Source organism: Macaca fascicularis, chromosome 13 (genome assembly GCF_037993035.2).
Source record: "Macaca fascicularis isolate 582-1 chromosome 13, T2T-MFA8v1.1".
Lineage (NCBI taxonomy): Eukaryota > Metazoa > Chordata > Mammalia > Primates > Cercopithecidae > Macaca > Macaca fascicularis.
Window position 1 is genome coordinate 6,307,059 of NC_088387.1, and position 27,536 is coordinate 6,334,594.

General features: G+C 39.4%; 1 protein-coding gene across 50 annotated transcripts in view; it reads left to right on the forward strand.

Moving 5' to 3' along the window:
* The window catches only part of MAP4K4 (mitogen-activated protein kinase kinase kinase kinase 4), a 191,719-nt gene that overhangs the window by 126,524 nt on the left and 37,659 nt on the right, over nt 1-27,536 (forward strand). For all 50 annotated transcript variants that reach the window (XM_045368703.2, XM_015433294.4, XM_074011139.1 and 47 more), the window contains 8 exons: nt 421-511; nt 2,660-2,790; nt 5,012-5,066; nt 6,534-6,612; nt 10,427-10,602; nt 13,184-13,256; nt 14,624-14,834; nt 26,266-26,427. In XM_045368703.2, the coding sequence (XP_045224638.1) occupies nt 421-511; nt 2,660-2,790; nt 5,012-5,066; nt 6,534-6,612; nt 10,427-10,602; nt 13,184-13,256; nt 14,624-14,834; nt 26,266-26,427 (978 nt within the window). The remainder of the gene's footprint in view (nt 1-420; nt 512-2,659; nt 2,791-5,011; nt 5,067-6,533; nt 6,613-10,426; nt 10,603-13,183; nt 13,257-14,623; nt 14,835-26,265; nt 26,428-27,536) is intronic.

The window sequence follows — 27,536 nt, forward strand, 5'->3', positions numbered from 1 at the left end:
AAAGCCCTCTCTTGCCCTTTGCTTTTCCCCTGAGATGTGTCTAGTTCAAATATGCCCACGGGGTCACCCTCTAGACATTTAGCGTGGGAAAGGAACCACCCTGTACACAAATAGCACAAATTATAGCAGAGAAACTGCAGATGGTAATCTGCAGTGTATCTTAAAGGCACAGCTAGAAGTGGTCATGTTGCTCACACGGGGAACCTAACCCACTGGGAATGTGGCGGGGGGGAGGACTTCTTTCTGTGTGTGTGGTAGTATTGGTGCTGTCTTCCTGGGAATGCACTAAGAGTGAAGTTAATGTTCATGAGCTCACAAACACCGTTGGTCCACATGTGCACTTTCTTATAAAAGGTGTGTTCCTGGCTGTTTACTTATAGTCACAGAAAACTAAAATTCAGGCCTGTCTTTCCTATTCAGGGACTGGCACATCTTCACATTCATCACGTGATTCACCGGGATATCAAGGGCCAGAATGTGTTGCTGACTGAGAATGCAGAGGTGAAACTTGGTATGTAATGGATGTGCGGCGTGATCTCGTAATTGCACCTGGCACAAGCCAGCTGCACTCCCAGTTCTGCTTCCATCTAGCTAAAAGTTCAGTCTGTTACCCATGTTTTCTATTTCTGTTCTTAAGAATGTGGGAACCGAGCATATTGCTTAGCCTGGCTCCAGCCTCCCCACTTCCATGTTAGTTCCCTCCCACCTCCCGCCCCCTGGTTCTATACAGCAGCCAGACTGATCTTCAGATCAGACCATGCCACTTTCCTGCTTAAAGACCCTTAATGGCTTCCTATTTTACTTTGGATAAAACCGACATTTCTCACCCTTGCCTATAAAAAGCCATGTAGGATCTGATGCCTGCTACTTTTCCCTCCTCATTTTATGTCCCTCTTCTCTCTTCATCAGTCACTGTCTTTTTTTCTTTTCTTAAACTTCCTGGATCTTGCCTTGGGGCCTTTGCATAACTGTTTCCCATTGGGAAGACTTGACTTCAGTTTTGAAGTCACAGTTTTTTTTCTCATGTTCAGGGGCCTTTTCCAACCTCTGATCTGTCTTGGGCCTTGCTGCTTGTTTCTTTCATAGTATTGTTCACAATTTATAGTTATGTGATTGTTTTTTACTTCTGTTACTGTCTCCTTTGCCAGAATGTAAATTCTGGGAATGCAGCAAATAGCCTATTACCCAGCACCCACAGCATAGTGACTTCATTGTAGTAGGTGCTTGATAAATTTCTGCATGGATAGGTAATTACAGCCCGTGGTGGTTTCCTGGAGTTATTCACAAGGGTTCTTTTATATTTCTTGTTTCCTTTAGCTGGGTCTGAACTCATTCCACTTTCATCTAAGTGTTGTATCAAATTTTTAAATAGCGTTTGTATTAATTTTTCTTCCACTAACACATCATAACAAAATTCTTTCTGTTTATATGGGTCTGGTCCACCTTTCTTTTAGAAATCATAGGCACAGCTGTTGTACTGTAAAAGTAAGATCTTCATAGTTACCTCCTTGCATAGTGTCTGTTTGTTGGTCTTCTATGGAGGAATCTGCCCAATTGGAAACTCCCCTCAGGGCTCCCCTCAAGGAAGCACTTGAGCAGTTCTCATACCAAATGACTCAGTGAGCTGTGCGTTCCCTGCACTGGTGTCCTGCTATCGGCCTCTGATAGTACCTGAGCGATCACTTAGTGATTGGTTACCATTGCCTTCCAAGTCGCTGTGATGCTCGCTTAGGCTTCCTGCACTAACTGGCTGGCCTGTGTGTCCCTGGTTCCTGTGCTGCCTGGCCCGTGTGTCTCTGTCTCTGAAGGAGTACTCAGTGAGTAAGTCCACACCCTGGACAAGCCATTTTCTGAGCGTGTTCTGTGCATAGAAGTTGAATCTATGATCCCTTTTAGTCATCTCAGCGCTTCGTAGGCCCTTCTGCATGGGCGCCTCCACCTTTGCAGGTTCCTGCTTGGGTAATGGTAGTGTGTGTGGTGATAGTGTTGGCAGGGACGGATGGCAGGCATTCCGTTAGAGGTCATGGTCTTCCTGCCAGCTCTGCCTCCCATCCTTGAACTGTCCTCTAGACCACCACCACCATCCAATTGGGTGGGATGCAGAAGTCACTGAAAAATCAGCAGAAGTCCCAAGTGCTTTAGGGTGTGTTGTTTGTGAACATATGATTTAGCTTGTTTTTTTTTTTTTTTTTTTTTTTTTTGATTCAGTACTGTGTTTTTTTCAAGAAAACTTTTGTGAATTTCTTACCTTTATGGTTATTAGTGCTGTTTAAGAAGGTAAGTCAAGTGTGTCTTCAGTCAGTTCTCCAGAACCTGGGGCTCTCTGTGACTTGATCTTGTTTGCGGCAGTTCTCTGAAAGCACTGAAGGTTGTGGTTCATTCAAAAGGCCCTCTGCTGGTCACTGTCGGAGAAGCTGGGGAGGCAGCCAGATCCAGTCTTCACAGAAGCTTCCAGACTGGTAGAGGATCTCACAGTCTCGGTGGCTTTACTGTGGAAGGGCACTCCTGACCAGTGGTGCTTGCCTTGAGGAGGATCGCATATTCATGAAGCACTGCTGTTTCAGTTTACTATGAAGACATTTCCTCCTTGTGTTTTTTCACAAGTATATCTGGTTTGTAATTGTGTTTCACTTTCTCTTCCTTTTTCTCCCTCCCACAGTTGACTTTGGTGTGAGTGCTCAGCTGGACAGGACAGTGGGGCGGAGAAATACGTTCATAGGCACTCCCTACTGGATGGCTCCTGAGGTCATCGCCTGTGATGAGAACCCGGATGCCACCTATGATTACAGAGTAAGAGGCACCTGCTCCGTAGGCCTTTGCAGGGCCACTGGCATGCCTGAGGGATGGGGGCTTTGCTTATAAATCGCACACCCCTTGTCTGCCTGCCTTTTCAGGGAGGAAGACCTTCAGTGAGGAAAATTGCAGGTGCAAAGTTTTCAGGACAGTATTCAGATGCTGTCTTTTTTGGCCATTTGTATCACATGACTGTGTTCTCATTAAGGAATACACTGGTTTCAAAGCAGTCTGGAGCACTTTGTCGTGCCTAGAGCTTTTTGTTCCTATTTACTATCCTTTTTTTTTTTTTAACTTGAAGAATATATTAGAATCGAATATTTATTCTTTTTAAAATATTGCCAGTGTACAATAATAGCTTCGAGTGAAATTTTATATTATTCTTGTTAAACTGCTGTACAGCATTGATTTGGTATACAAATTTATTTAAATTATTAGAGTGACCTCTAGGGACTTGAATCAATAATGCACTTTAAAAAAAAAAATCTAGATGTAAATCCATATTTGATATCAGACTCGGGTTACTATGTTTACAAAAGCTGTTTTTAAAAATCCATGCCTTAATTAGATGAGCCAGTCTGGTTAATATACCTGTTAATGATATGCAAAATGGAATTCATGTCTTAACAGTCTCCCATGTATTTTAGTATTTATTACAAATATCCAATTAATGAGACTTAATTTAAGACTGTAGTGCAGAGTAACTTTTATTTTTTATATACTGAAGTATCTTAAAATAGGTAACAGACTTTGTGACTTTCCACTCTTTACCATGTCTCTAAAATTTAAAAATGTTTTCCCGCATTCCCCAAATAATTATTATACCTAAGTAAATACAAATAGTTAATACAAAGTTGGTAATTAGACCTGGCTGGTATGCAGAACAAGACAGTGTATTTGGTTATTTAATCTCTTTTAATCTAGAACCACCCCCACTGCCACCCCCACCTGGTTTTTTTGTATTTGTTTTTGTTTTGCCATAAAACTGACTTTCTGAAGAGCCTGGGCCTGTTGTCTAATGTTCTACCCTTGAGATTTGTCTCATTACTTCTTTATGTCATTTAGTTTGTTTCCTGTAAACTAGAAAGGCTTAATTTGTATCAAGGAAAACCTTCTTAGCAAAATCACCACTGGGGAGGTGGAGGTGGAGGTTCTTCATGTTGCCTCACAGCAGGGGACATGCAGAGCTGTTCATCCCCCGCTCATTGCCAGGAGTGGCCCCTGGATTAGGGTAATGAGCCCCTTTGTGTACCCTGATAGTATAGAAAGCTTAATGAAAATAAGGGAGGAGTGATAGGTCTCTCCTTTTTGTTGTATTCAGATATATGTGTCTGAACTTTGTAATATAAGTATAGATTATTTAGAAAACCTTTAAACTGAGCAACTTTAATTCCTTGGTTAGGATAGCATATAAACAAATATATAGTAATGATAATAACTATCCTCATCTGCTTTTCAAAAATTCTTTTTTTTGGATTTTAAGAAATATTGTCTGATAAGACTTTAGTACATCAAACAGTGTTTAGTGAGTACATCAAACAGTGTTTAGTGAGTACTCTCCATTACAAAAGTAAATAAAACTGGCAAAAATGCATGCCTTCATGGAACTTATATTTGAGTAGAAAGTGAAGTTTAATTCAAATTTTAAATTTAGTATTTCAGGGGAATCAGAAAAAAAAAAAAGATTCCATGTACAGAAAACCAGCTGACTTGTTTGGTTTGCAAGTAGGGTGGGGATGCTTAGTAGCATGATTTGAATTAATGAGCCACGTTAGGTTTTATGAATTCAGTGGTGAGCACTTTGTAAAGAATGGTTTCTGGCCTTTAAACTTTAAAATCTTAATTAAGTTTGAGTTACTAACAATAAACATCCATCTGGGCCAGAAGTCTAAAGTATTGAATGCTTATGAAGAAATGAAGAAATATATTGAACCGTAGACCATTCACTGAACAGTTAGAGAGAGGTTTTTAAGTGGGACCAGCTCTAGTTCATTCATAGATGTGAGTGGTTTTAATCAAATCAATTTTCTGCTTCTTTCCTTCCTCCCTCCCTCCGTCCCTCCCTCCTTCCATAAGTTCTACAAATGTGTTTGTACTTTTAATTTTCTGGCAAACTTCATTTTGGTTTATATAGCAAAGTTGTGTGAATAGCCAGACATGTAAGTTAGTAGCTTTGTAGCTACTCCAGTATCCGTAACATACTGTTTTATTTTTGCAGAGTGATCTTTGGTCTTGTGGCATTACAGCCATCGAGATGGCAGAAGGTGCTCCCCGTAAGTAACTTTCTTTTCTTTTTCCCCGTAAGTAACTTTTCTTTTTAGCTCACTTGTTAACGTGTAACTTAAATCTCTCCCAAGACTTCAAAAAGAACAGCTCAGCTCCATGGATAAAGGCATTTCTGGTAGACTGTTTAGATGAAGGCATCATCAATATAGTCAAGTTTTAGATATAAAAGGAATTCTTGGCAACCACTATTACTATTTCTTTTAAATATCTCTAGGAGGCCTATAGGCTACATTTTCTTTTATTTAAGTTGTACTCAAATGTGTGACCTGAAGTAGTGCTGACATCAAATAATAAATAGTAAGTTTTCTCTTTACATTTTAAATTGAATAATTCAGTGAAACTACTCCTAACACATGAAATTTTAGTATTAAGTTTTGAGTTTACAAATGGAGGCAAAACTTTATTAATAGAATAATTTTTTGTGCGTGTTAACTGAAATTTTGTGAGTTTTTGCTTCTCCATTGGATTGAATTAATGAGAACTTCATATAATTCATTTTTGATCACGGATGAGGTAGAATTGCAGAGAGCAAAGGAAAAAAAAACCCTGCATTTTCTGCTGTCCCCATTAAAAAAGGTCTACACAAAGAATGTATAACTGTCTGGCACAGCACATAGTTGCTGCTGAATAAATATTTGTTGAATGAATGAAAGTAATTATTGACAGCTAAAAATTAGTTTTCAGCGTGGAAATAGAGATCTGCCTCAAACACCATACATTCCCCTGTGCTTCCCTCTGAGACAGTAAGGCGGGGAAGTACCACCTCATCCTCTGTCTCAGTTTTTGTTCACAAGGGGAATAGTATTGTCTGCCCCTCCTCATTGCCCAGATGCCTTGTAAGGGTCTTTTGAAGGTAAAGAAACACATGAAAATGCACATTGCCTATGGTGACACAGTAATGCCTGCGTGTGTGCCTAACACACCTTTATTGGGTGAGTGATAGGAGTACAAAAACAGTAATTGCACAGAAGTAAATCCATTTCATGCTCAATTTTTGCTCTTTCTAGTATTTTTAGCTGTAACAACAAACAGCATTTCTGGAGGGCCTAACTGTGCTCATTCTGTTCCAGGCATTGCGTGAAGGCCTTTGCAAGCCATATCTTATTTAATCTCGACAACAACCCTATGAAAATGCAATCGTTTTCATTGTAATCTTACAGATAGTTTAACAACCTAAGTGTTAGTTCCTGTAAGACTTAGATTTATGAAAACTTTCCAATGTCTGTTGAAAAATGTATATTCTTCTTGTTGCTCTCATCCTCCTGCTGTGCTGTTTTTAAATGGGAAATTCAAGGTATGCCCTGGAGTTCATAACTAGGTGTCTAGACTGCTCGGTATGAAGCCTGTCAGTCAGACGATGGGCCAGAGCATTTCATGTTATTTATGACTGAGCCCTAGAAATCAAGAATGAGTAAAGTAAGTGCCATACTGACACGACCGTCTCCTCTCCTCAGCTCTCTGTGACATGCATCCAATGAGAGCACTGTTTCTCATTCCCAGAAACCCTCCTCCCCGGCTGAAGTCAAAAAAATGGTAAGCTATATATGGTTTTTTGTTGTTCTTTTCCTTTTTTTTGTTTCTTTTTACTTATACTTTGCTTTGAGATAAAATTCTGGCCCTTCTAATTCTGGGGAACACAAGAACTGGTTCTCCAAAACTCCAATTAAAGGGTGCGTTGATTTTTTTTAAATGAGATTTTTCTTGATAAATTCTCTCTGAATTACAAAACGGTGACAAACAACCACACGAAACACTATAACGTGTCTAAAGACAAATGTTCTATTTTAATATTTAGACATTCTTTTAAGTGTAATATACTTCTAAACATCTTTCCATTAAAGAAAGTGACTGGGCCCGGTGGCTCGCACCTGTAATCCCAGCACTTTGGGAGGCCAAGGCGGGTGGATCACCTGAGGTCAGCAGTTCGAGACCAGCCTGACCAACATGGAGAAACCCTGTCTCTACTGAAAAAAAATACAAAATTAGCTGGGCGTGGTATGATGATGCCTGTAATCCCAGCTACTCAGGAAGCTGAGGCAGGAGAATCGCTTGAACCCAGGAGGCAGAGGTTGTGGTGAGCCAAGATCACGCCATTGCACTGTACCCTGGGTAACAAGAGCAAAACTCTTGTCTCAAAAAAAAAAAAAAAAAGCTGTGTTGACTTGCAGTTCCTCAGATGTCGTAGGATTTTAAAATTAATGGAGGCTTTTACTGTAATTATTATTATTTTTTAACTGAAGTTAGACATACCAGCTTTCATTGCAGAATAGCATATTAACAGAATGGCTTAATCTTCTTGGGCTGTCACTTTTCCTTCTCCTTGTAACTCTCATACATTTGTCAGACAGAGTACTGATACCCACAGAGAGAGAGAGGAGGATGACTTTCCCTGAGAGAACCTGTTAGGGTTGCAGCATTGTGGGAACATACTGTTGGGTTAGTTGTAAAATCTTGAAGAGAGAGAGCAGTGTTTTGGGTTCTGCTGAGAATTTTGCCCCCTCTTTCCCTCCTGAATTTCCTTCTGGGTCCTTTCCTGTTTGTTCTCGTCTGTACTCTGGCTCATCATGCATGGCCTTCCCTCCTTTTTGTGTTCCTCTTTCTGTTTTTCTGGACTCATTGATTCCTACCTGCTATATGACTTTTTTTTTTTTTTTTTTAAACAGTTCTTACTAGTTTTCCAATTGATGCTACCTCGTCTTAGGTTCTTGACTCTCATTCTGAAATACGCAGAACATCTCAGAGTTAAGCTTCCATTCTGAATTTGGCCTTTTAGCGGTTCCTGTTTATGCTTTTTTTCTTGTTTACTCACCTTCTGGTGATTTGCAGTTCTCTTTTCCCCTATGTTGTTGCACGCCAACACCCATCTTCATACCAGTTTTCTTCGTGCTTCTTCTCCCTGTATCTCACTGTCCTTTTCCCCAACACATTTCACCATCCTTTCCCCTCTGTCTTCTGCTGGCAGGATTTTTCTCAGTTTTTATACAGTCTTTAGGCACATCTGACTCCATGTGGCTGTCTGATTCCATTTACCTGTGTTTAGAATGGTTTTTATTGCCACGGAGTTGTAAGGATTTTAGCTCCAGTCAGTCTTCTGTATTATGACATAATAACTCTGGACATCCTCAGGTGGCCATGCCTAGGGAAACCCAATGTGTATAGCTGATATCACCCAAGGAATCAGCTATGGAGCTGGAGTAACTCTTTATCCAGTTCATGCTTTGATTAAGTAGTACTCATTCTCCCCTTTTCTTTATCTCTCTCAGATTTTGTTGACAGAAGTCCGTACTGGAAGGATTGCTAAGTTAATGCTGTCTTCAGGGTTCCTCACACTCCGATTATTCTGTCCGTTAGCTACAGTTTTGTATTAACCACTGTGTGTCCAACATACAGTGATACAAAGGTACAGTGGTAGACAGCAATAAATGCTTCCTGTGTTCTTTTCTTACACCAAACTTTCTTTAAACTGGATTAGATGGCACGTTTCATCCATTTATATCCCTGTTCTCATATTACCCAAGTATTCTAAAAGGGTGAGATAATTACAGACTTTATCCTTCTTCTTGTGATTGCTGTCCACCTGATGTAAGTTCTGTTTTTTTGGAGAAATGGCTTTCAAAAGATGATCAGTGTCCTTCTGCCAGCAGAATTTGATTCTTGATTTTAGGAAATATTTTGTAGTCCATTGATTCCCAGATGTTAGTCTGTGGACACAATGCTTAGGAATCCTTTTGGAATCTTTTAACTGATGGCTCTAACCTCAAAGTTTCTGGTCTGAGGAGTGACTCAGGTATTTGTATCTTCAATAAACTCCCCAAAATGATCTTTGTGGACATTGGGTCTTAGAAATCTCTGCGTTAAAGCATTTCACTATCCTGTGTAGAATCTTCCATGTTCCTCATTAAACGTAGAATAAAGTAACAGCGACTTTGAATGACTTTAAGGGCTTTTCTTTGAGCTGACCCTAACCTATTTTTCCATTCTTTTTCACTTTTCATACTAGCCTCAGAAAATAACTCATTATTCTCTAACACTTCCCTACTTTAGTTCATATCATTCCTTCACTCTGGAATGTTGTCTTCTCTGTCCTACCTTACAAATATCAAGTATCCTACTTTTTCTTCTTGTCCAATCCACTGTAACAGGTTTTTGCTTCCTCTGTAAGTTTGATATATGTCTGCTGTTGTATCTACCTAAATTTCTCCACTTTATTTCTTATGTGTATGTGTTATAGAGCCTAACGTAAACAAATGCAAATAGTTGATACATAAATATTTGTTGAATTGAAAAAAAGTTAAGTTTTAATGGAAATACGAGACAATAGAAGTGATTCTTAAAGGCAGTGAAGTAGAAAGAGTGAACTAATTTTCTAACTCACATTTTTAAAGAATACCTCATTCATTCAACAAAACTTTATTCCATACCTATTGTGGTGTGCATGCCTAGCGTTGAGCATTGCCTACAGGTTGAGATGTAGGAACTAGTTTTTGACCTGTACCATTTCAACCTTTCAGCGGGACAGAAACATAAAGCATGCAGTCTGTTAAAAGCAGATAACCCCAGAAGAAAGGTTCCTAACTTGGGTTCACATAGGGCAGAGTGTTGCCAGGAAGATTTACCAGAAGTGGTGATTCTTGAAATGAGTCTCAAAAAATAGGACAGGTGATTGGTAAGAGTGTCCTGACCAAGGCTAGGGCTGTGGTCCTCATGAGCTGGTTATGGAGAAACAGGCAGAAGTAAAAGTGGCTAGTATGGCAAATGTAAGTGACAGATTCATCTCTTCCCCTAACCCCTCCAAAAAAAACTCAACAACTGTAATTTCCACCTTTGTAGATTAAACAGAGGGAACTGACAAATCAACTGGTTTGGAACTCTGGTTGAAATGTCAAATTAACAGGTTCAAGAGCCCCAGCATTTGGTCATGGAGTCTGCTCCTTTTCTTATCTCATTGCTGTCCTTGTCTTCTAGGTACCGGACATCTGTCCCGTCTGCCTTCATTTTATCAAAGACCTCCCGCTACTCCCTTGCCCCCGCCAGTCCTGTAATTAAGTGATTAATGTGCAATATTAGATTTAAGCCCAGTTCATTTAAATCTGACTTCCTTCTTAGCTCCGTGTTTGTGGTGTGTTGTTAGCGATAGGATGCACCACTTAAACTGTGCTAAATTAATGCTCCTGATCCTCAACAGTCCTGAGTTCCTATTTATGTTTCGTACATTATTCCTATGCATTTGCAGAATGTTCACGGTGAATTCTGAAGCTCTTCTTTATGTTGAGGCTTGTAAGTTACTGATATTTTGGATCTTTACTCTCTGTGGTGGAAATTTGATGATCTTTTTCACTTCTTACAGGTCGAAGAAATTTTTTAGTTTTATAGAAGGGTGCCTGGTGAAGAATTACACGCAGCGGCCCTCTACAGAGCAGCTTTTGAAACATCCTTTTATAAGGGATCAGCCAAATGAAAGGCAAGTTAGAATCCAGCTTAAGGATCATATAGATCGTACCAGGAAGAAGAGAGGCGAGAAAGGTACTAAGCCTGTTTTTGTTTTCATCCTTTAAAATTTTTATGTTTAGGTTCTTGCCAACTAGAATAGGTCACTCCCTTCCCAGCTGTGAGAGTGCTCACTTGGCCAGTGCTTGCATGGTTTCTCTCTGCTTGCAGTTCAGTGCTTAGGCCTGGGGTCCAGCCTGGCTCCAGGTGGAGCTGGCTGGAGCTTTGTGGTGTGTCACCAAGCTTACAGCAAGTAAATAGGCATGACGATGGGATGCTCTTCTTGTTCCCGAGGGTGACGTCATTGTTGCTGCCCATTTTACTTCATCATGGATGTGTTCATGGCGTATTTCACTGGGGTTTATTGAGCATCTGCTGTGAGCATCACCATCAGTGTGTTTCTGTATAATTCTCCTGCCCAAGAACCCCGCTCAGGGGTTTTTTACTGCCCTCTCTATTACAAGTGGTGTGGCAGCATGGGCCACATGCATAGTCAGACGACTTTGCTTTCAATAGCATGCACAGCACAAGCATGCTCTTGTGCTAACTACTGAAGGTTCTTTTGTGTTCCCAGTATCTTTGTTTTATGTCTTTGCACATACTTTGCCGACCTTCCTGGAATGCTCTCCGTTTTCCTTCTGTCCAGCAAGGTGCAGTTCAAACATCATCACCATCTTTACTAAACCATCTTCTCTGAGGCTGCTGGCTCACACTGATCTCTCTCTTTTGTGGGTCCTTATAATAACATTATAGAACAACACTTGGATAACTGGTATCCTATTATTTTTTGGTTCAAATTTCAAGGTCAGAGAAGAAACTAAGAAGAGCAGGTTCAAGGCAGTAAAAGAATTGGTCAAAGTCTGGAGGCCTTTCTGCCTGTACTGGTATTCATAGTTAAGTTATCATTGATGTTCAGAATAACCTTTTTCCTTCTGATATACTTAGTTATAAAAGTAATTAGGCTTTGTATATTAAGCTATGCACTTGTAACACAGTTAACTAAAGCTTGAAAACAAGACTTTTTTTCCTTAACTCTCAATTGACATGGAAGCACTGTTTAGGAAAAAATTATTTGCATATTGGATCATTTTCCCATAACTTTACTTAGTAATAATAGCTAACATTCATGGAACATTTGCCAGATACCTTGGATTATCTCGTGTTTTCCTCATCACCCACATTTTGCAGATGGAAACAGCAGAACACCTTCCCTTCCTTTCGGTCTTCAAGTCACAGTGACCTCTTTATTTTCTCTTTGGGTTTACCTTCCAGATACCATCAGCCTCTTGTCAATAATTAGTAATTTGTAGTATAAAATTATAAACATAGCAGAGTACCTATTTTAAGGATTCTGAAGATTATTTAAGCTGGAATTTCCCTTTGAAGCTAGCAGAGTCTATTAAAATTAAATAGCTTTGATGGTATAGCATACAGAAGAGCTTATGTTATATATGCAGACTGATAAATTTATACGGAACCATATTTTAATTGCTCAGGCACTTTAAAACCAGGAAACTGATTTTCATCTTTTTTTTTTTTTTTTTTGGGACAGAGTCTTGCTATGTCACCCAGGCTGGACTACAGTGGTGTGATCTTGGATCACTGCAACCTCCGCCTCCTGGGTTCAAGTGATTCTCCTGCCTCAGCCTCCTGAGTAGCTGGGATTACAGGCGTGCACCACCACACCCGGTTGATTTTTGTATTTTTAGTAGAGACAGGCTTTCACCATGTTGGTCAGGCTGGTCTTGAACCCCTGACCTCGTGATCTGCCCGCCTGGGCCTCACAAAGTGCTGGGATTACAGGTGGGAGCCACCGCACCCAGCCTGATTTTCATCTTGTATATCTTTGAAAAAAATAGAGGTGTGTGTGTCTAGTCTTTGATTTTAAATCTCTTCAGCCTGTCTGGTTCTTTATTGGTTTCTGGAGTGAAACTGCTCACTAGAAGTTGGATATTGACATTAAGTGAAGGGACCGGTAAAATGGCCTTTTGGGAGAACTGTATGAAACTTGTAGAACTGAAAGTGAGTTATTGATGTTGAAACTTCTGTTTGTTTGAAGTCTGGCCTAAGTAGAGCAAATTTTAGTCTCGTTTTTTTTTGCTATATGGTTTAATTTGTTTTCCCTGATTTTGCCTGTTTTGTTTGTGGGTACATTTTGGCTTGTTTTTCCTGTACCTAGTTAATGTTTCACTCTGTGTCCATCCTACAGGCTTTTTTCCCTCTGCTGCACTCTCCGTGGATCCCTAATTGCAGAAAATCACCAAATAAATTATCTTGGTTGCCTTAGTTTCAGCAGTCACATATCTTTTTGAATTTTGCCATCAAAGTGGATTTTGTTGAATTTGCTAGTGTCCTTGGGTTCTTTTCTTATGTGTCAGGGGCGCTGGACCCCCTCTCGTGGTCCTGCACCTCCTCAGCAGTGCATCCCCATACAAGGTTGGCTGGAATGCTGTGGAATCAGCTTTTCTATAGGGAGTAAGGCTGACTAGGGAATAGATGCTGTCACTGTGGGAACGTGGTGTCTTGTCCCTCCTCCCCAAATCCTTTATACAAGTTGCTGTTTTCACCAGGAATTTGTTTATTTTCTGCCATGATGCTCTTGTCCTTTTCTTTGTAGATGAAACTGAGTATGAGTACAGTGGGAGTGAGGAAGAAGAGGAGGAAGTGCCTGAACAGGAAGGAGAGCCAAGGTAACCACGAAGCCACTGTTCAGTATCCTGCTTTATGAAGGGATTAAGTTTTATGTTGTGCCAGGATTTCAGAAGACTCCTGTGTGGTACAACGAATCTTAAATTCTTTGCTAGTACCAGTTAGACAGCGTCTTACTATCTTCCATTCTTCTCTATTCTTGTCCTGTAAACATTTTTCTTCCCTGGATCCTCTTACCCAGTGATTCTTTACCAAGGGTTGTATTGTGTCCTCTCCCCGAGTCATTGATAAATGTGTGGGCCTAGGCAGGGGAGAGTGCCCCAGCATTTATTGTTCCAGAAGCCATGGATAGTGAAGGTGCCATTGAACACCATTTCTTGTGGTATATAGAATATGGCTACACACAAAGAATTGTCCCACTCATGGACCAGCAGGACTGTGTGTGTCCTGATTTATTTTACGGTGTGTGTTTTAGTTTATCTCTGGCTCCCTAAGGTTCAGTAAAGCAGAAGGTTAAGGAGTCAGATTGGTTGCATGAACCTCATAATAACTGATGAATCAGAGAATAGAGGATTTTTGGATTGTAAGATGGGTGTGCCTGGCATTTGTCCATGCTGCAGGATGTGGCTGATGAAGTGAACAAAGGGAGGGTGGAAGGGGAACCATGTGCCAGAGAATGGGACTTGGAAGAGAGAGAAGAGAATTTATTGAAGCTACTCCATAATCTCTTTTTCTTCTTGTGTAGGAGAGATTTTAATCCATTTTAGACTAAGAATTTCAGAGGAATTTGAACTGATTTCATGAGCAGTGTAATTGTTTTTGAATAGGAGGAGCACCATATGGCGAAAAAGGCAATTTAAGGAGATATCTTTGCCGTGCTGCTCTGGATGCCATGGCAGTGGAGAAGTAACTCGGTGGGGAGGTCACCTAGGAAGGGTGTGTTTAATTGATCTTTGCAGTGGCTGATTCATAGGACCCACTTGGGCTCAGCTGCTGACCTGGAAATTAGAAAGTGGGAGGGAATGGTGTAAACACTGAAGAGTGGTCTGATGGTTCTGTTTACTGAAGTAAAAAAAAAAAGGTAGTTAAAGGACTAGTGAAATCAAAGAAGGTGATTTCAACCTTTCCTTTGACTGAGTTTGAATCGTTATGAGAATCCTAAGTAGAAATGTCTTGTCAAGCAAACATCTAGGACAGCATTTTAAGACATTTACTAAATAAATAAAAGAAGATATGGGACTATTGAATTGTAGCTATGGTCATTTCTGTGAATGTATTAGTTGCCTCCCTCAAGTCAGAAGAACTCAGAGAATGAATGTAGAAATGGAATAGGATGCTGGTGCTGCTGTCTCACTTAGAGGACAGTGTGATCTGTGCACACCCCTGAAAGCCCTACTTTCTCCAACAGTTCCATTGTGAACGTGCCTGGTGAGTCTACTCTTCGTCGAGATTTCCTGAGACTGCAGCAGGAGAACAAGGAACGTTCTGAGGCTCTTCGGAGACAACAGTTACTACAGGAGCAACAGCTCCGGGAGCAGGAAGAATATAAAAGGCAACTGCTGGCGGAGAGACAGAAGCGGATTGAGCAGCAGAAAGAACAGAGGCGACGGCTAGAAGAGGTAGCAAAAGGAAAATGTCCAAGTTGGTTGGTCTTTTCTCTTTCTGCATTTACACTGGTAGTTAGCCACTCCAAGGAATATCCTCCGTAGCTTCCTGGGGTAATACTTATCCCCTGGCACAGCTGTTTACATAACTTGTGAAAGAAAGCTTACACTTTGGACTGGCAGGCCTTCACATTCCTTGAGGCCTTAGAAATGTTTTCCTTCCTTGTGAAAACTTGGATCTGCCCCACAGTTACTCATCAACATACTGTGTTAGATGCCGAGCAAGTGTCCCAAAGATGGCATCAGACCAGTTTTGTGAAGTCTTTGCATTATGGTTTAAGTTGGCTTGCTCAGGATCGACCTGATTGCTTTTCCACTCTCAGCCTCTGAGTCCCAGTGCATATTTTTCTGAAACTTCAGCCTTCTTCACATGAAAAATTATTTTTTTCTCCAAATGCCTTAACTTTAGGTATACTCAAGAGTAGGGGATGCAGATGAGGACAAATAGCTAATGCATACCGGGCTTAATACCTAGGTGATGGGTTGACAGGTGCAGCAAACCACCATGGCCCACGTTTACCTATGTAACAAACCACGTTCTGCAGTGTATCCCAGAACTTAAAGTAAAACAAAATTTAAAAGAAAAAGATAAGATTTGGACTTAGAGGCAGAAACACAGGAAGAGTACCATGTGGCAAGGGAGGCAAGATGGGAATAATGGTCTGCCAGTCAAGGAAGGCCAAGTAGTGCCTGCAACCACTGAAACTAGGAAGAGGTGAAGAAAGACCCTTCCCTAGAGCCTTCAGAGAGAACATGGCCGTGCTCACACCTTGGTTTCAGAGTTCCAGCATCCAGAACTGTCAGAAAATAAATTTTTACTGGTTTAAGCCAAAAAAACAAAAAACAAAAAAACCATAGACACTAAGGGATGCAGAAAACAATTTGAACCTGGAAGTTGTAGTGTCCTCTGGTGGAGAAGTACATTTTGCACCACCTGCTCGTTTAACTCATTAATATTGCTAACATTGGTAATGTGGTTACCTTACAGCTTTCATGTTTTTAATGCACAGAAATATATTATTTCCCTGTACAGTCATGGGTCGCTTAATGACGGGGATACATTCTGAGAAATGCATCATTAGGTGATCCGTCATTGTGGGAACATCATAGAGTGTACCTACACAGACCTAGATGGTACAGCCTACTACGCACCTAGGCTATGTGGTGTGGCCTCTTGCTCCTAGGCTACAAACCTGTACAGCATGTTACTGTGCCTAATACTGTAGGCAGTTGTAACACAATGGTAAGTATTTGTATATGTAATCATAGAAAAAGTATGGTAAAAATATGATATTATAATTTTATGGGACCACCATTGTATATGCAGTTCATCGTTGACCAAAACATGGCCATTTCACCTGGGGGTCAGAAGAGTCTTTTGATTTTCTTTTCTTGACTGGCTCCTGCTGCATACCTCACAGGTCCAAATTTCTCATTCATTATCATTTCTGTTTTTATTTAATTCACAGACATTGTTTTTTTCCTCCAGAAAAATGGCCCAACAGCAGTAAAGCCCTGTATTGATATTATCCAGTGGAATTTAGTCTATTAAATAGCAACACATGCTGTTAAATATTATCCTACTAATTTAACAGCACATTTTGGCATGGAATCTTTCATACACTTTGTGTATTTTTGTAGTCCGGATTCTGAAAACTCTATAATTTGCCGCCTGTTTAGAAAAATTGGTGCCTGCTGAACTAAGGAGCCTGCAAATAGTCAGCTACGACTTTTAGAAGAAAACAGGACATACGTTCCCCGGTAGTAGGGACAACTTCGCTGCTTATGTAATGCTTTTGTAGTTAATTTGCAAACTCCTTATAGTATTTTTGTTAAGACCCTTTTCAATGTTCTTTTTAATAACTCTTGAATGAGTTCAGAGGTCTGTTCAGGTTGCGTATGGACTGTACTTACTGAATTAGAATGCTTGGATTTTGAGACTCTGGCTGTCCAGCCTCTGCATGTGGTAGGTGGTGAAGGTGAGCGCTGGCTCACAAGGAAGAGCTGAAGTTTTAAAGTCATTTTGTTTTATAAGCTACGTAGATGCTAGTGAATGTCTGTGGAAACAAGAATTTTGTACTTGACATGTTTTAATTAGCCCATGATGGATTTTCAGTGTAAGCTCAAACTCAGGGTCATCTCTTTGAGCTTCTTTTCTCAATTAGGAAAGATTAAGAAAATATTGAAATGGGAAAAGTCACATGAGTAGAATTCCACTGGTTTGGATTTTTGGTCAGCTAGCTGCTTGTTATTAGCCTGGGTAATTAAGCTTTACTTAAACTCCAGGTCCGAGGAAGGTAATTTGGGAATAGAGTGATCCCTTATTTGGGGAATTGGTTCTAGGACTTCCCATGGATACCAGAAGTGCAGATGCCCATGCCTCTGATATAAAGTGGCCTAGTCTTTGCATATAACCTGTGCACTCTGTTCCATATATAGTCATATGTTGTATAACAACATTTTGGTCAACAACTGACTACATGTATGACGGTGGTCCCATAAGATTATAATGGAGCTGAAAAATTCCTATTGCCCAGTGACATCATAGCCTTTGTAATGTGTAATGGGTTGTAGCTCAGCCTGTTACTCATGATCATGGTGATGCTGGTGTAAACTCACGTATTGCACTGCTGGTTGTATAAAAGTATAGCACGTACAATTATATACAGTATATGTTACTGTATTTATGTATTTACTATATTATAGTTTTTAATCATTAGAGTGTACTCCTTCTACATATTAAAAACCAAGTTAACTGCAAAAGAGCCTTAGGTCCTTCAGGAGGATTCCAGAAGAAGGCATTGTGATCATAGGAGATGACAGCTGACAGTTCCATGTGTGTTATTTGCCCTTGAAGACCGGCCAATGAGATAAGATGTAGAGGGAGAAGATTGTGATATTGAGGATTCTGACCTTGTGTAGGCCTAGACTAATGTATATGTTTGTGTCTTTCTTTTTACCAAAAACATTTTTAAAGCTAAAAAAATTTTTCAATTAGGAAAAAGTTTATAGGATAGAAATTTAAAGAAAGAAAATATTTTGTACAGTTATATGAAGTGTTTGTGTATTAAACTCATAAAAGAATAAAATTAACTTAAATTTTAAGAAAAAGTTACATTAAGATTAATTTAATATTGAAGGAAGAAAAACATTTTAAAATAAATTTAGTATGGCATGAATGCACAGTGTTTATGAAGGCTACAGTAGTGTACACTAATGTCCCAGGTCTTCATATTCACTCACCACTCACTCACTGACTCACCCAGAGCAACCTCCAGCCCCTCAAGCTCTATTCGTGGTGAGATTGCATTTGTAATCTTTTATAGCATGTTTTACTGTACTTTTTTTGTGTTTAGATGCACAACTGCTTACCATTGTATTGCAGTTACTTAGCATATTCAGTATAGTACCAGGCTGTGCAGGTTTGTAGCCTAGGAGCAATAGGCTACACCATGTGGCCTAGGTGTGTAGTAGGCTGTACCATCTAGGTTTGTGTGTGCACACTATATGATGTTCATACAATGAAGAAATCACCTAACGACGCATTTCTAGGAACATATCCCTGTTGTTAAGCAACACATGACTGTACTTTAAATCATCTCTGGATTACTTAATACCAAGTACAGTGTAAATGCCATGCAAATGCCTGTTATGCTGTATGATTTAGGGAATAATGACCAAAAAGGCTGTACAGATGGAATTTTTTCAAATATTTTTTGGCCTAACGTTGGTCGAATCCATGTGGTTGTGAAACCTGTGGATACAGAGGGCTGACTATTTGAGCCATAATTGGTTCGTAGCCCTTTACTGGCATTAAGGATTTAGTCAGAACTGTTTGAGGAACAGAGATTATTTTATGAACAAAGTAGGTGAAGATGGTCAGCCTCACTCATAAGATATTAACATTGAAAGGAGATAACTGTTACCTGTCAGCAGACTGGCAAAACATGGTCAGTAAAGTAAAGGCTGTGGGCAAACACAGTGCAGATGCCACAAAACCAGGCCCACTGGGATTGGGGATTTCTCTTGCCATCCACACACTCCTGTCTCTGCACCCTTTTTGCAGGTGAGGGATGGTGCTTTTGCCCTTCGTAGGTCCTTCATCTTTAAGAACTACATACACTCCCACCTCCCATCTCCCTTGGTGCTCTCTGGTAACTGCTGCTGCTAGTATCGCCCTTGTTTGCTTCTCTGCTTTCTCCTCATCTCCTGTGTGAACTGGATCTCCTTTGGAAGTCCTTGCAACTCTTTTGGAGTTTGTCTCCCAGTTTTGCTGAAAATGAGGTTTTTGTTTTCTCTTGTTTTGTTTGGATGGTTCCAGGAGGAAAAGGGGAGAATGCTGAGCTCATGCAGCCAAGTTTGTACCGAGAGTCTCAGCACTTCTTCCTGGCCCCTCCCCACTGCTCTTCGTGTGTGTGGCTGAGCTCCCGGGGTCCTTCTCTTATGGGTACACTCATATTTTGTCAGTTTACTCTAAGTGAGTTATCCAGATTCAGAAAAGGATCATTTTCTTCCTTCCTCAAAAAGGTGTTCTGTTTTGTTTTGGAGACAGCGTTTTGCTGTGTCACCCAGGCTGGAGTGCAGTGGTGCAATCTCAGCTCACTGCACCCTCTGCCACCCGGGCTCAGGTGATCCTCCTGGCTCTGCCTCTTGAGTACTGGGACTACAGGCATGCACCAGCATACCAGGCTCATTTTTGTATTTTTTGTTCTGTGGAGATGGGGTTTCACCATTGTTGGCCAGGCTTGTCTCTAACTCCCAGGCTCAAGCAGTCCACCCGCCTCAGCCTCCCAAAGTGCTGGAATTACAGGCGTGAGCCACCGCGCCCATCCAAAAAGTTTTAATACTACTTTTCCTATTTAGAGCATCATCACACCTTTGGCTCATAAAAGACTTTGGGTCTAACTAAATTTTTTTTTTTCATTTTGTTCACAAGCCAACCTTTTCTTTCATCCAGTATTTATTTGCTTTTTAGGAAAAATGAAACTTACTTAATTGTGGTGTCATTTTATCCCAATAGTTTTGTGCTCTTTTTTTTGTTGTTGTTGAATCATGATTTGGCATCCTTTATCTGTTCCTCTCTACTCTCGTGACATTCACACATTTAGTTAGCATGTTTTCTTTGTCCTTTGTCTGAGTTTAATAAAAATAGTCTGGGCGTGATGGCTCACAACTGTAATCCCAGCCACTTGGGGAGGTCGAGATGGGGTGCTCACTTAAGCCCAGGAGTTTGAGATCAGCTTGGGAATATAGCAAGACCTCATCTCTATTTAATAAAAAATTAAAAAGTAAAAGGAAATAAAAATATTAAACAAGATGGTGTCCTGGAGCAAACCAGATGAGTTTCCTGCTACTTGTAATTCTCTTTCTATTCTTGAACAGTACTGATAAGGATATTTGGGTCTTTCCTGTCTCAGAGTCTTTTAGCTGGTATTCGAAAAAATTTCTTACATCTTTCCTTTAAAAGCCTTTACCCTCGGACTCTCAGTTGTCACTTTGTGATTTTGGAAAATCTGCTTCCTCAACTGAGGGTAAATGTTAGTGTGAGCACCAGCAGTTTCTTTTGGCCTTTCTTCCACCAAGAGGACACACAGTAACATTTATTTCTGTCATTCCTACAGAATCCCAAAGTGATTTCTCCAAATCTCAAAAGTTAAATTTTAGAGGGGTGGTGGAAGTAGAAGACATTAAAAACAAAGGGAAGCAAGAGAAAAAAAACTGTGTGAAATTTGATTAGTACTGATATTAAATTGTAACACTAGGAAAACATAGAAGTTTCTTAGTAAAAAATTAACAAACTGTACCATGCATGCATTGTGTGTTTCTTAGTTCTGAAATTTAGAAGGAAGTCAGTGAACTCCTTTACTCTGAAGCACTTTGCAGCAGTTGCCATGTATTTGAAAGAAATAGGAATCATTTTCTCACTCCTCCTTTCCTACAGAAAAGTTCTTTGTTTTGCAGGCCATTAGTATCTAACATCAGGAGTACATGTTAGCACATGCTACCTTTCTTAAAAAAATAGTTTCAGCTTTAATATACACAGTAATGATAGTGTCCTGGCATGCCAGTGCCCCTACAGCTAAGGCCTTGCTTCCTGTCAAGCTAGCAGCTCAGTTGGTATGCAGAAGGTGGCTGGCTTGCTTTTAAGAACTCCTTATAAGTTCTTAAATATTCTCTTGGCATCCCAGTCTGGTGCTTGGTTATATTTGCAGTTAAATTTTGTAGTGAGTTTAATTCCTCATACATTATTTATTACGTAGAGATGGGGAAGAAACGAATAGTTCTCTACTGTGACTTCGTCAGAACTTGCAAATAAAAAAACTCAAGGGTTGATGGTATATATGTGTAGTAACATGACTGCAGAAGTTCTTGGAAATAGCAGAGTCCAAAGAGTTAACTGGTTTATCAAAATATATTAGTTTCCATTGAAGCCAATAAATCCAGTGGAGTATATTTAAATAGATCTCACTATTATTAGTGTAATTTTATTTAGAAAAGTTTTTAGAATTGTGAGATGAAAGCTTTGCTTTTAAATACCAAACTAGAATAGGAACTTAGATAATTAAAGCTTAGTTGGAAAAGTACATATTTACTTAGGTACGCTTGGGAAAATTTAAGTAATAAAATCTGTATAGTTTGAGAGATTTGGTGATCACGTTAGGGCATCACACAGTTTTTCTGTTTCTATTTTGTTTTTAAAGAAAAGATAGTTTAAGAAAATAAATTACATCAGTTTGTAAAAGCTTCAAAAGACTATGTAGTGTTTATCATTCTTAGTTGGGTAAGCCTGAAGAAGCATGTTCATTAAAATTCCCTGGGCTTTATTATTTGCAATCATAGGCATAAGGTTAACAGTACAGACCGATGTTATTTTATTGATGGTGTGTATGTTTCAGTTTTTGATATTTTCTTTTGAAGTTCTAATGCAAGAGGCCAGCTTTTCACATTACCTGTTAAGATATTAAGGGCTTTCTTATTTTTTTAATGATTCCTCTTAGTGCCCCCAGTTACCTCCAAATTGAGGGCTTATTCTGAATGTAGTGGTTTTTATGGTTGGTACTTTAAATTCTTGCTCTCAATCTAGTTTACCACTTCAACTATTAGAATATAAGGTGGAAGAGAAGTTGGTAACTGTACTTTTTTTTTTTTTTTTTGTGCCTTAGCTATTGTTCTTAACTATTTGGTCCCACTAACCAGGACTTGCTTAGTGGGATAGTGTTGGGAGATTTATCACTTTCCACACTGTCTTCTGGGTTTTTTTTTTTTTTTTAAAGGTACGTAACTTACCTGACCTGCAAGATTTGGAGGAAAGAAGCAGTTTCTAATTCATCTTTGTATATCTGTGGTGCTTAATAAGTATTTCTCAAAGAGATGGATTAGTTGTTTGTAGTCTTTGTATCTCTGGAAAAGAAGGGCTCATTCAAATTTAAGCCTATGTGAAAATGAACCCTTGGGCTTGAGATCTCTCATTTGAGCACCAGAGGTGCCTTAGAGTGAGTACTTTAGAGGACCTTTTATGATATCTGGAGGCATAAAGGAGGTGTGTGTTTTTGTTGTTGTTGTTGTTGTTTTAAAGTATGAGGCTCTACCTAGTGTAATAATTAAAGCTCAAGACTTTGTGCTCTTACTTGGTGATCTTGAAAAGATTGCCTTAGGATTTGATTGAATTTCATAAGACCTAGAGACCTGAATGGATTCCTGAGTCTGTCATCTCTCTAAATGCTAAGTGTTGGGTAAATTCACAGCAGTTTCTGTTTTGGATGTCATATGCTAGGTATAAAGGTTAGATTCAAATAAAAAAAGTATTGAATTTCTCTTCTGAAGGTAATGTGTGATATTTACTACAGGGGGAAAAAAGAGATAATTACATGGTTCCTGCTTTCAAGACGTTTGCAGTCTCTTTCATGTTGATCTAGTAACCGAAGGTATGGTAGTATCACCTGAAATTAAAAATTAAAAAGCCTCTCAGAAGGTTTCAGTTGACAGTTGAACTTTTTATACAGCATATCCTGTTTGTAAGATGTTTGCTTGCTATTTTTTCTTCGATAGTATATTTTGAATTAAATTTATACATTTTAATTAATTGAATAAAATGTAATTATGTTGACATTATATGTACATATATACAGAGTGAGTTTGCGCACGTACGAACATGCACAGTTAGACTCCCCTGTCGTGTGCAGCTCGTCTACTGAGCATCCCCTGCCCCCAGCAGGAGCAGATACCTGCTGCCTGGGAACAGTGAACAACAAAGACTGGGAACACGGAAAACACTGAGTATGTGGCGAAAGATGAACTAAAACAAGGGCATTAAGTGAAAATGTGAATACTAATCAGTGTGACTGCAAGCGTGCTCACTTCACTCAACTTCCAAAATGCTGGCAGACACGCTTACTACAAATGCTATCTCTTTTTCACATGCCCTTTCCTCAATGCCGTAGGATATTAGAAGGATTCCCAGAGTATTGTGACGATTTCTCTCTGGAGATAACTGACCAGCCCACAAGGAAGTAAGGCCCCAGTGAAGTGATCAGGGTGAATCATAATCACCTTACTCTATTGCTAAGTAGTTGCCAGGTGCTCTTTGTCTATACTGTCCTTATAGTTTGCTTTTTAGGATCTTAAATGTAAATGGACAGCCAAGATTACCAGACACTGAGGAAAATCTCTAACATGAAAGATTTTGAAACAAATAGGAAAAAGAACTCGAAGGATATAGAAACAGTCAGGGAACAGAGCAAAGCATCTCATACGTATTTACATATACACATGAACAGACGCAAGACCTTATCCTTGGAAAGAGAAGATACTATATGGAAAAAGAATACTCAGAAATTAAGAAGGAATTCTTGAGTTTTTAAAATTTAAATTAACCCTCCCAGAAAGTGGGGGAGAAAAGACAAAAGCTGGTGGATAATAGGACAAAAGGAAAACTTACAGAATCAATCCAGGATGTCCAACTTCTATTTAATAGATGTTCTAGGAAGTGAATACTATAGAAAGAACATACAGGAATAATTTAAGCAAAATTTCCAGAACTAAGAAATACGAGTTTCTGGATTGAAAGCCTCACTGAATACCCAGCACATGATTTAAAAAGGTTCACACAAAGGCACATATATTATTGTGTATGTGCACATACATATATACATACATCATCATCTTTAGAATATTGAGGATGAAAAGAGGATCCTAGAAGCTGAAGTTGGGAGCAGGTAGAGTGTGGAATGGGTCCGTACTAAGTATCAAGAATCTGAATGGTCTCAGAATCTCTAGGCGCAACATCAGAAACTAGAAGGCGGCACAGCAATGCCTTCGAAACTCGGAGGGAATGTTAATTTTCTTCAGCCGAAATTGTGTGTAACGTGTTAGGGGAAATAACAACTTTGCAAAGTTGTTTTGTTTTGTTTTGTTTTTGTTTTGCTTTGTTTTGTTTTACCTCTTCTTCTCTCTTCCTCAAGAAGCTGCTGGAGGATGTGTTCCAGCAAAGTAAGAAAGAAGATGACAAGGATTCCCAGGAAGTTTGTGGACAGAAATATAGGATGACTGGAAAACAGTCAGTGTCCAAGAATATAGAAAAAATACCTGATTTCTTTAACCGTGTTGAAAGGAGTGTTATGGTAGTGCAGGAGACTTTATAGATTATTTGTGATAGGTCCATAGAAATCCAGTGGAACAAACAAAAAGTGAGATAAGTAATAACACCTTGATAAATAAAGATGGCATAACCATTAAAGTTGTAGGTTTTAGACACTAGAGCAAGAGCACTATTCATTTTATGACCCCATCTCCACCCATGGGAGGCTGATGAGTTTTGTGTATTGAATTCGAAGAGCAGAGAATAGGGGAAAAGAAGATTCTCCCATTGAAAAACCTATGTAATAAGAGAGGCGGGACCAGAAGCAGACTCAGAACTTTGTTGAGAATAATGGGGGTATAGTAGTCAAGTGAGAGAGACTGGAGTACCCAAATCATCGTTGCTATCCAGTTATTCCAGATGAAAGATACTACTTTACATTTCCCAGGGCATCATTTTTAAGTGTCGGCTTTCAGATTAAATACTAGTTGAGAGTGGGGAGAAGACCCAGAAGGAATACTTAAACTATAATAAATGTGTACTTTGTATATCCATTATCAATATGTCTAATATCCCTGATAGCTTTACCCTAAGCTTTCTTGTTTAATGGTTAATTTTAGTGTCACAAATAAAGTTTATGTTAATATTATTGGCTCGCTCTGTCTGGGAAATTTGATGGCTGTGCGTCCTCTAGAGCTGTTGCTATCCAGTAGCCACTAGCCACATTTGGCCATTTAAATTTAAATTCAGTGTGACAAAATAAAAAACTCAGTTTTTCATTCATACTAGCTGTATTTCAGGTGCTCATTAGCAACATGTGACTAGTGACTATGGAGCAGTGCAGAGACAGAACATTTTTATTACCCAGAGAGTCCAGAGTCTAACTTGTGCTTTACTGGCAGACAGCCCTGGGCTAGAAGAGTGAGTTGTCATCCAGTGCCCGGTGTGTCATCTTGCTCTGTACTGTAGGGTTACATAGAACAGTCTGGGTTTAGAAAGGCTGAGTGAGTCTGGTAATTCAGTAGCATCTTTTACACCTGTTGATGGGCTGCAGGGTAGAGTGTGGTTAAGAGTATGTATGAGCTGTAGAGGCAGAGCAGCTCTTCCAGCTGGGGGCTTGCTGGCTGTGTGACTTTGGGCAAGTCACTTACCTTTTCTGAAGCTGTTTTCGCATCTGTAAAGCAGGGATGAAATAATGACTTCCTTGGGTTGTTAGGAGACTTATATTAGGTAAAATAAATGGAATAGAAATATCAAATACTTAGCGTAGTGCCAGGCACATAGTAGTAAGCATTTGCTCAGTGGCAGTTTCTGAAATATTTGTATTAATGATAATGGTCATAGTTATTCTGATGTCAGTTCCTCTTTTCCTGATGTGTGCTGCTTTTTTTCCTTTTTTAAATTATTTGTCTTTCTTTCTTTGCTGGATTTTTATTTCCCTTTATTTCTTTCTCTCAATGTATTTTTCTTCTTACTTAAGGGTCTTGCATAACCCTGTTAATGATATCCAAGAATAAAGAATTTTCTGTCCCCTAATTGCTGTGGTGCAGTGAGCAGTGGGGAATAATTATTATCAAAATGAAACTAAACCCTGTAAGGATTCACAGAATCACAATACTTTTGATGAAAATTCATGAGGAAGCCCTTACTTATGGGTGCGAGGGGCAGTGTGGAAATAATTGGCTGGTAGCTATGGGGCCCATGAACCTCACCTCGTTAGTGTCCACCTGTGACTGACTGATCAGCACACTATAACATGAGAAAGATGGCAGGAAGATCCCTGGTAATTATACATTTTTACTTACATAGCAACAAAGGAGAGAGCGTGAAGCTAGAAGGCAGCAGGAACGTGAACAGCGAAGGAGAGAACAAGAAGAAAAGAGGCGTCTAGAGGAGTTGGAGAGAAGGCGCAAAGAAGAAGAGGAGAGGAGACGGGCAGAAGAAGAAAAGAGGAGAGTTGAAAGAGAACAGGTTAGTTCACAGAGAACATACCAGGCATACATTTGTGAAGTTTGTTACTTTGCAGAGCTGGGGGATTTTTAGAAAGTACACACACATGTGATGCATACACACATGTACACACATACACATATACTTAGAACTTCAGATGTATGAACGTGGTGAAACACAATTGGAATGACACCAATAAATTGGGTCTCTTATCCTAAAAAGGGTTTATAAATCATTATACTTTAGAAACCTCTTGAAACCAGTTAAGTGGTCTCTAAATAGTATAATATCTGAAAGATGTCTGCATGTATCTTCTCAGATTTGGCTTAAATGCTGTGGACCCCAAATATATGGGTGATAATTAACTTTTTTTAAAAAAAAAATTAAAAACCAACAGTAAGAAATTTCTTATGAGAAATATTTGAATATCCAGTGGCTAAGTGAATATTGTAATATATATCAGCATGTAATTCCGTATATACACAGTGCATTAAAAAAACTAACATTGATGAGTTCAACCAAAAAAGATCAGGTTTGAATAATATTTGCAGCATTTTATTAATACCAGATATGATTTTATTTAGAATTTTTTTTGTTTGTTTCCTGAACCACCTGTGCAAACAAAAATTGCCCTTAGCCTCTTTGCCTTTCTTGTCTTTGATCTCTTTGTTATGAGCTTGGAATAAAGAAAAAATGATACATGAGGACCAATTTAAATAACACTTGGTATCTGTATTTTAAACTTATAAACCATGGTGTTAACTTTCAAATGTGACTGTTCAGCTGCCATCCTTTATGCTAAGCATGTGTCTTGGGCTTTCTGAGCCTTGGGTCTGCGTGCTCCTCAGTGTTTTCCCGGGAATTTCAGTGACGCTTTTTGTGCTACCTAATTGACATTGTGAACCATTTAACTGTGTAGTGCGTGTGCTTTAACATTCCACTTTTGTTTATACCTGGGGGCTGCAAAGAGGAAAACACTCAAGCTTTTAAGAATTAAATCACCTAGAAATAATGATTACAGTTCGATTGTGAGAGGAGGGTGTGATGGCAGCAATTCATCTTTAATGCTCTAGTGGCAGTCATTAAATTTTGTGAATAGCAAGTATTTGGCACCACTTAAAAAAAAAATT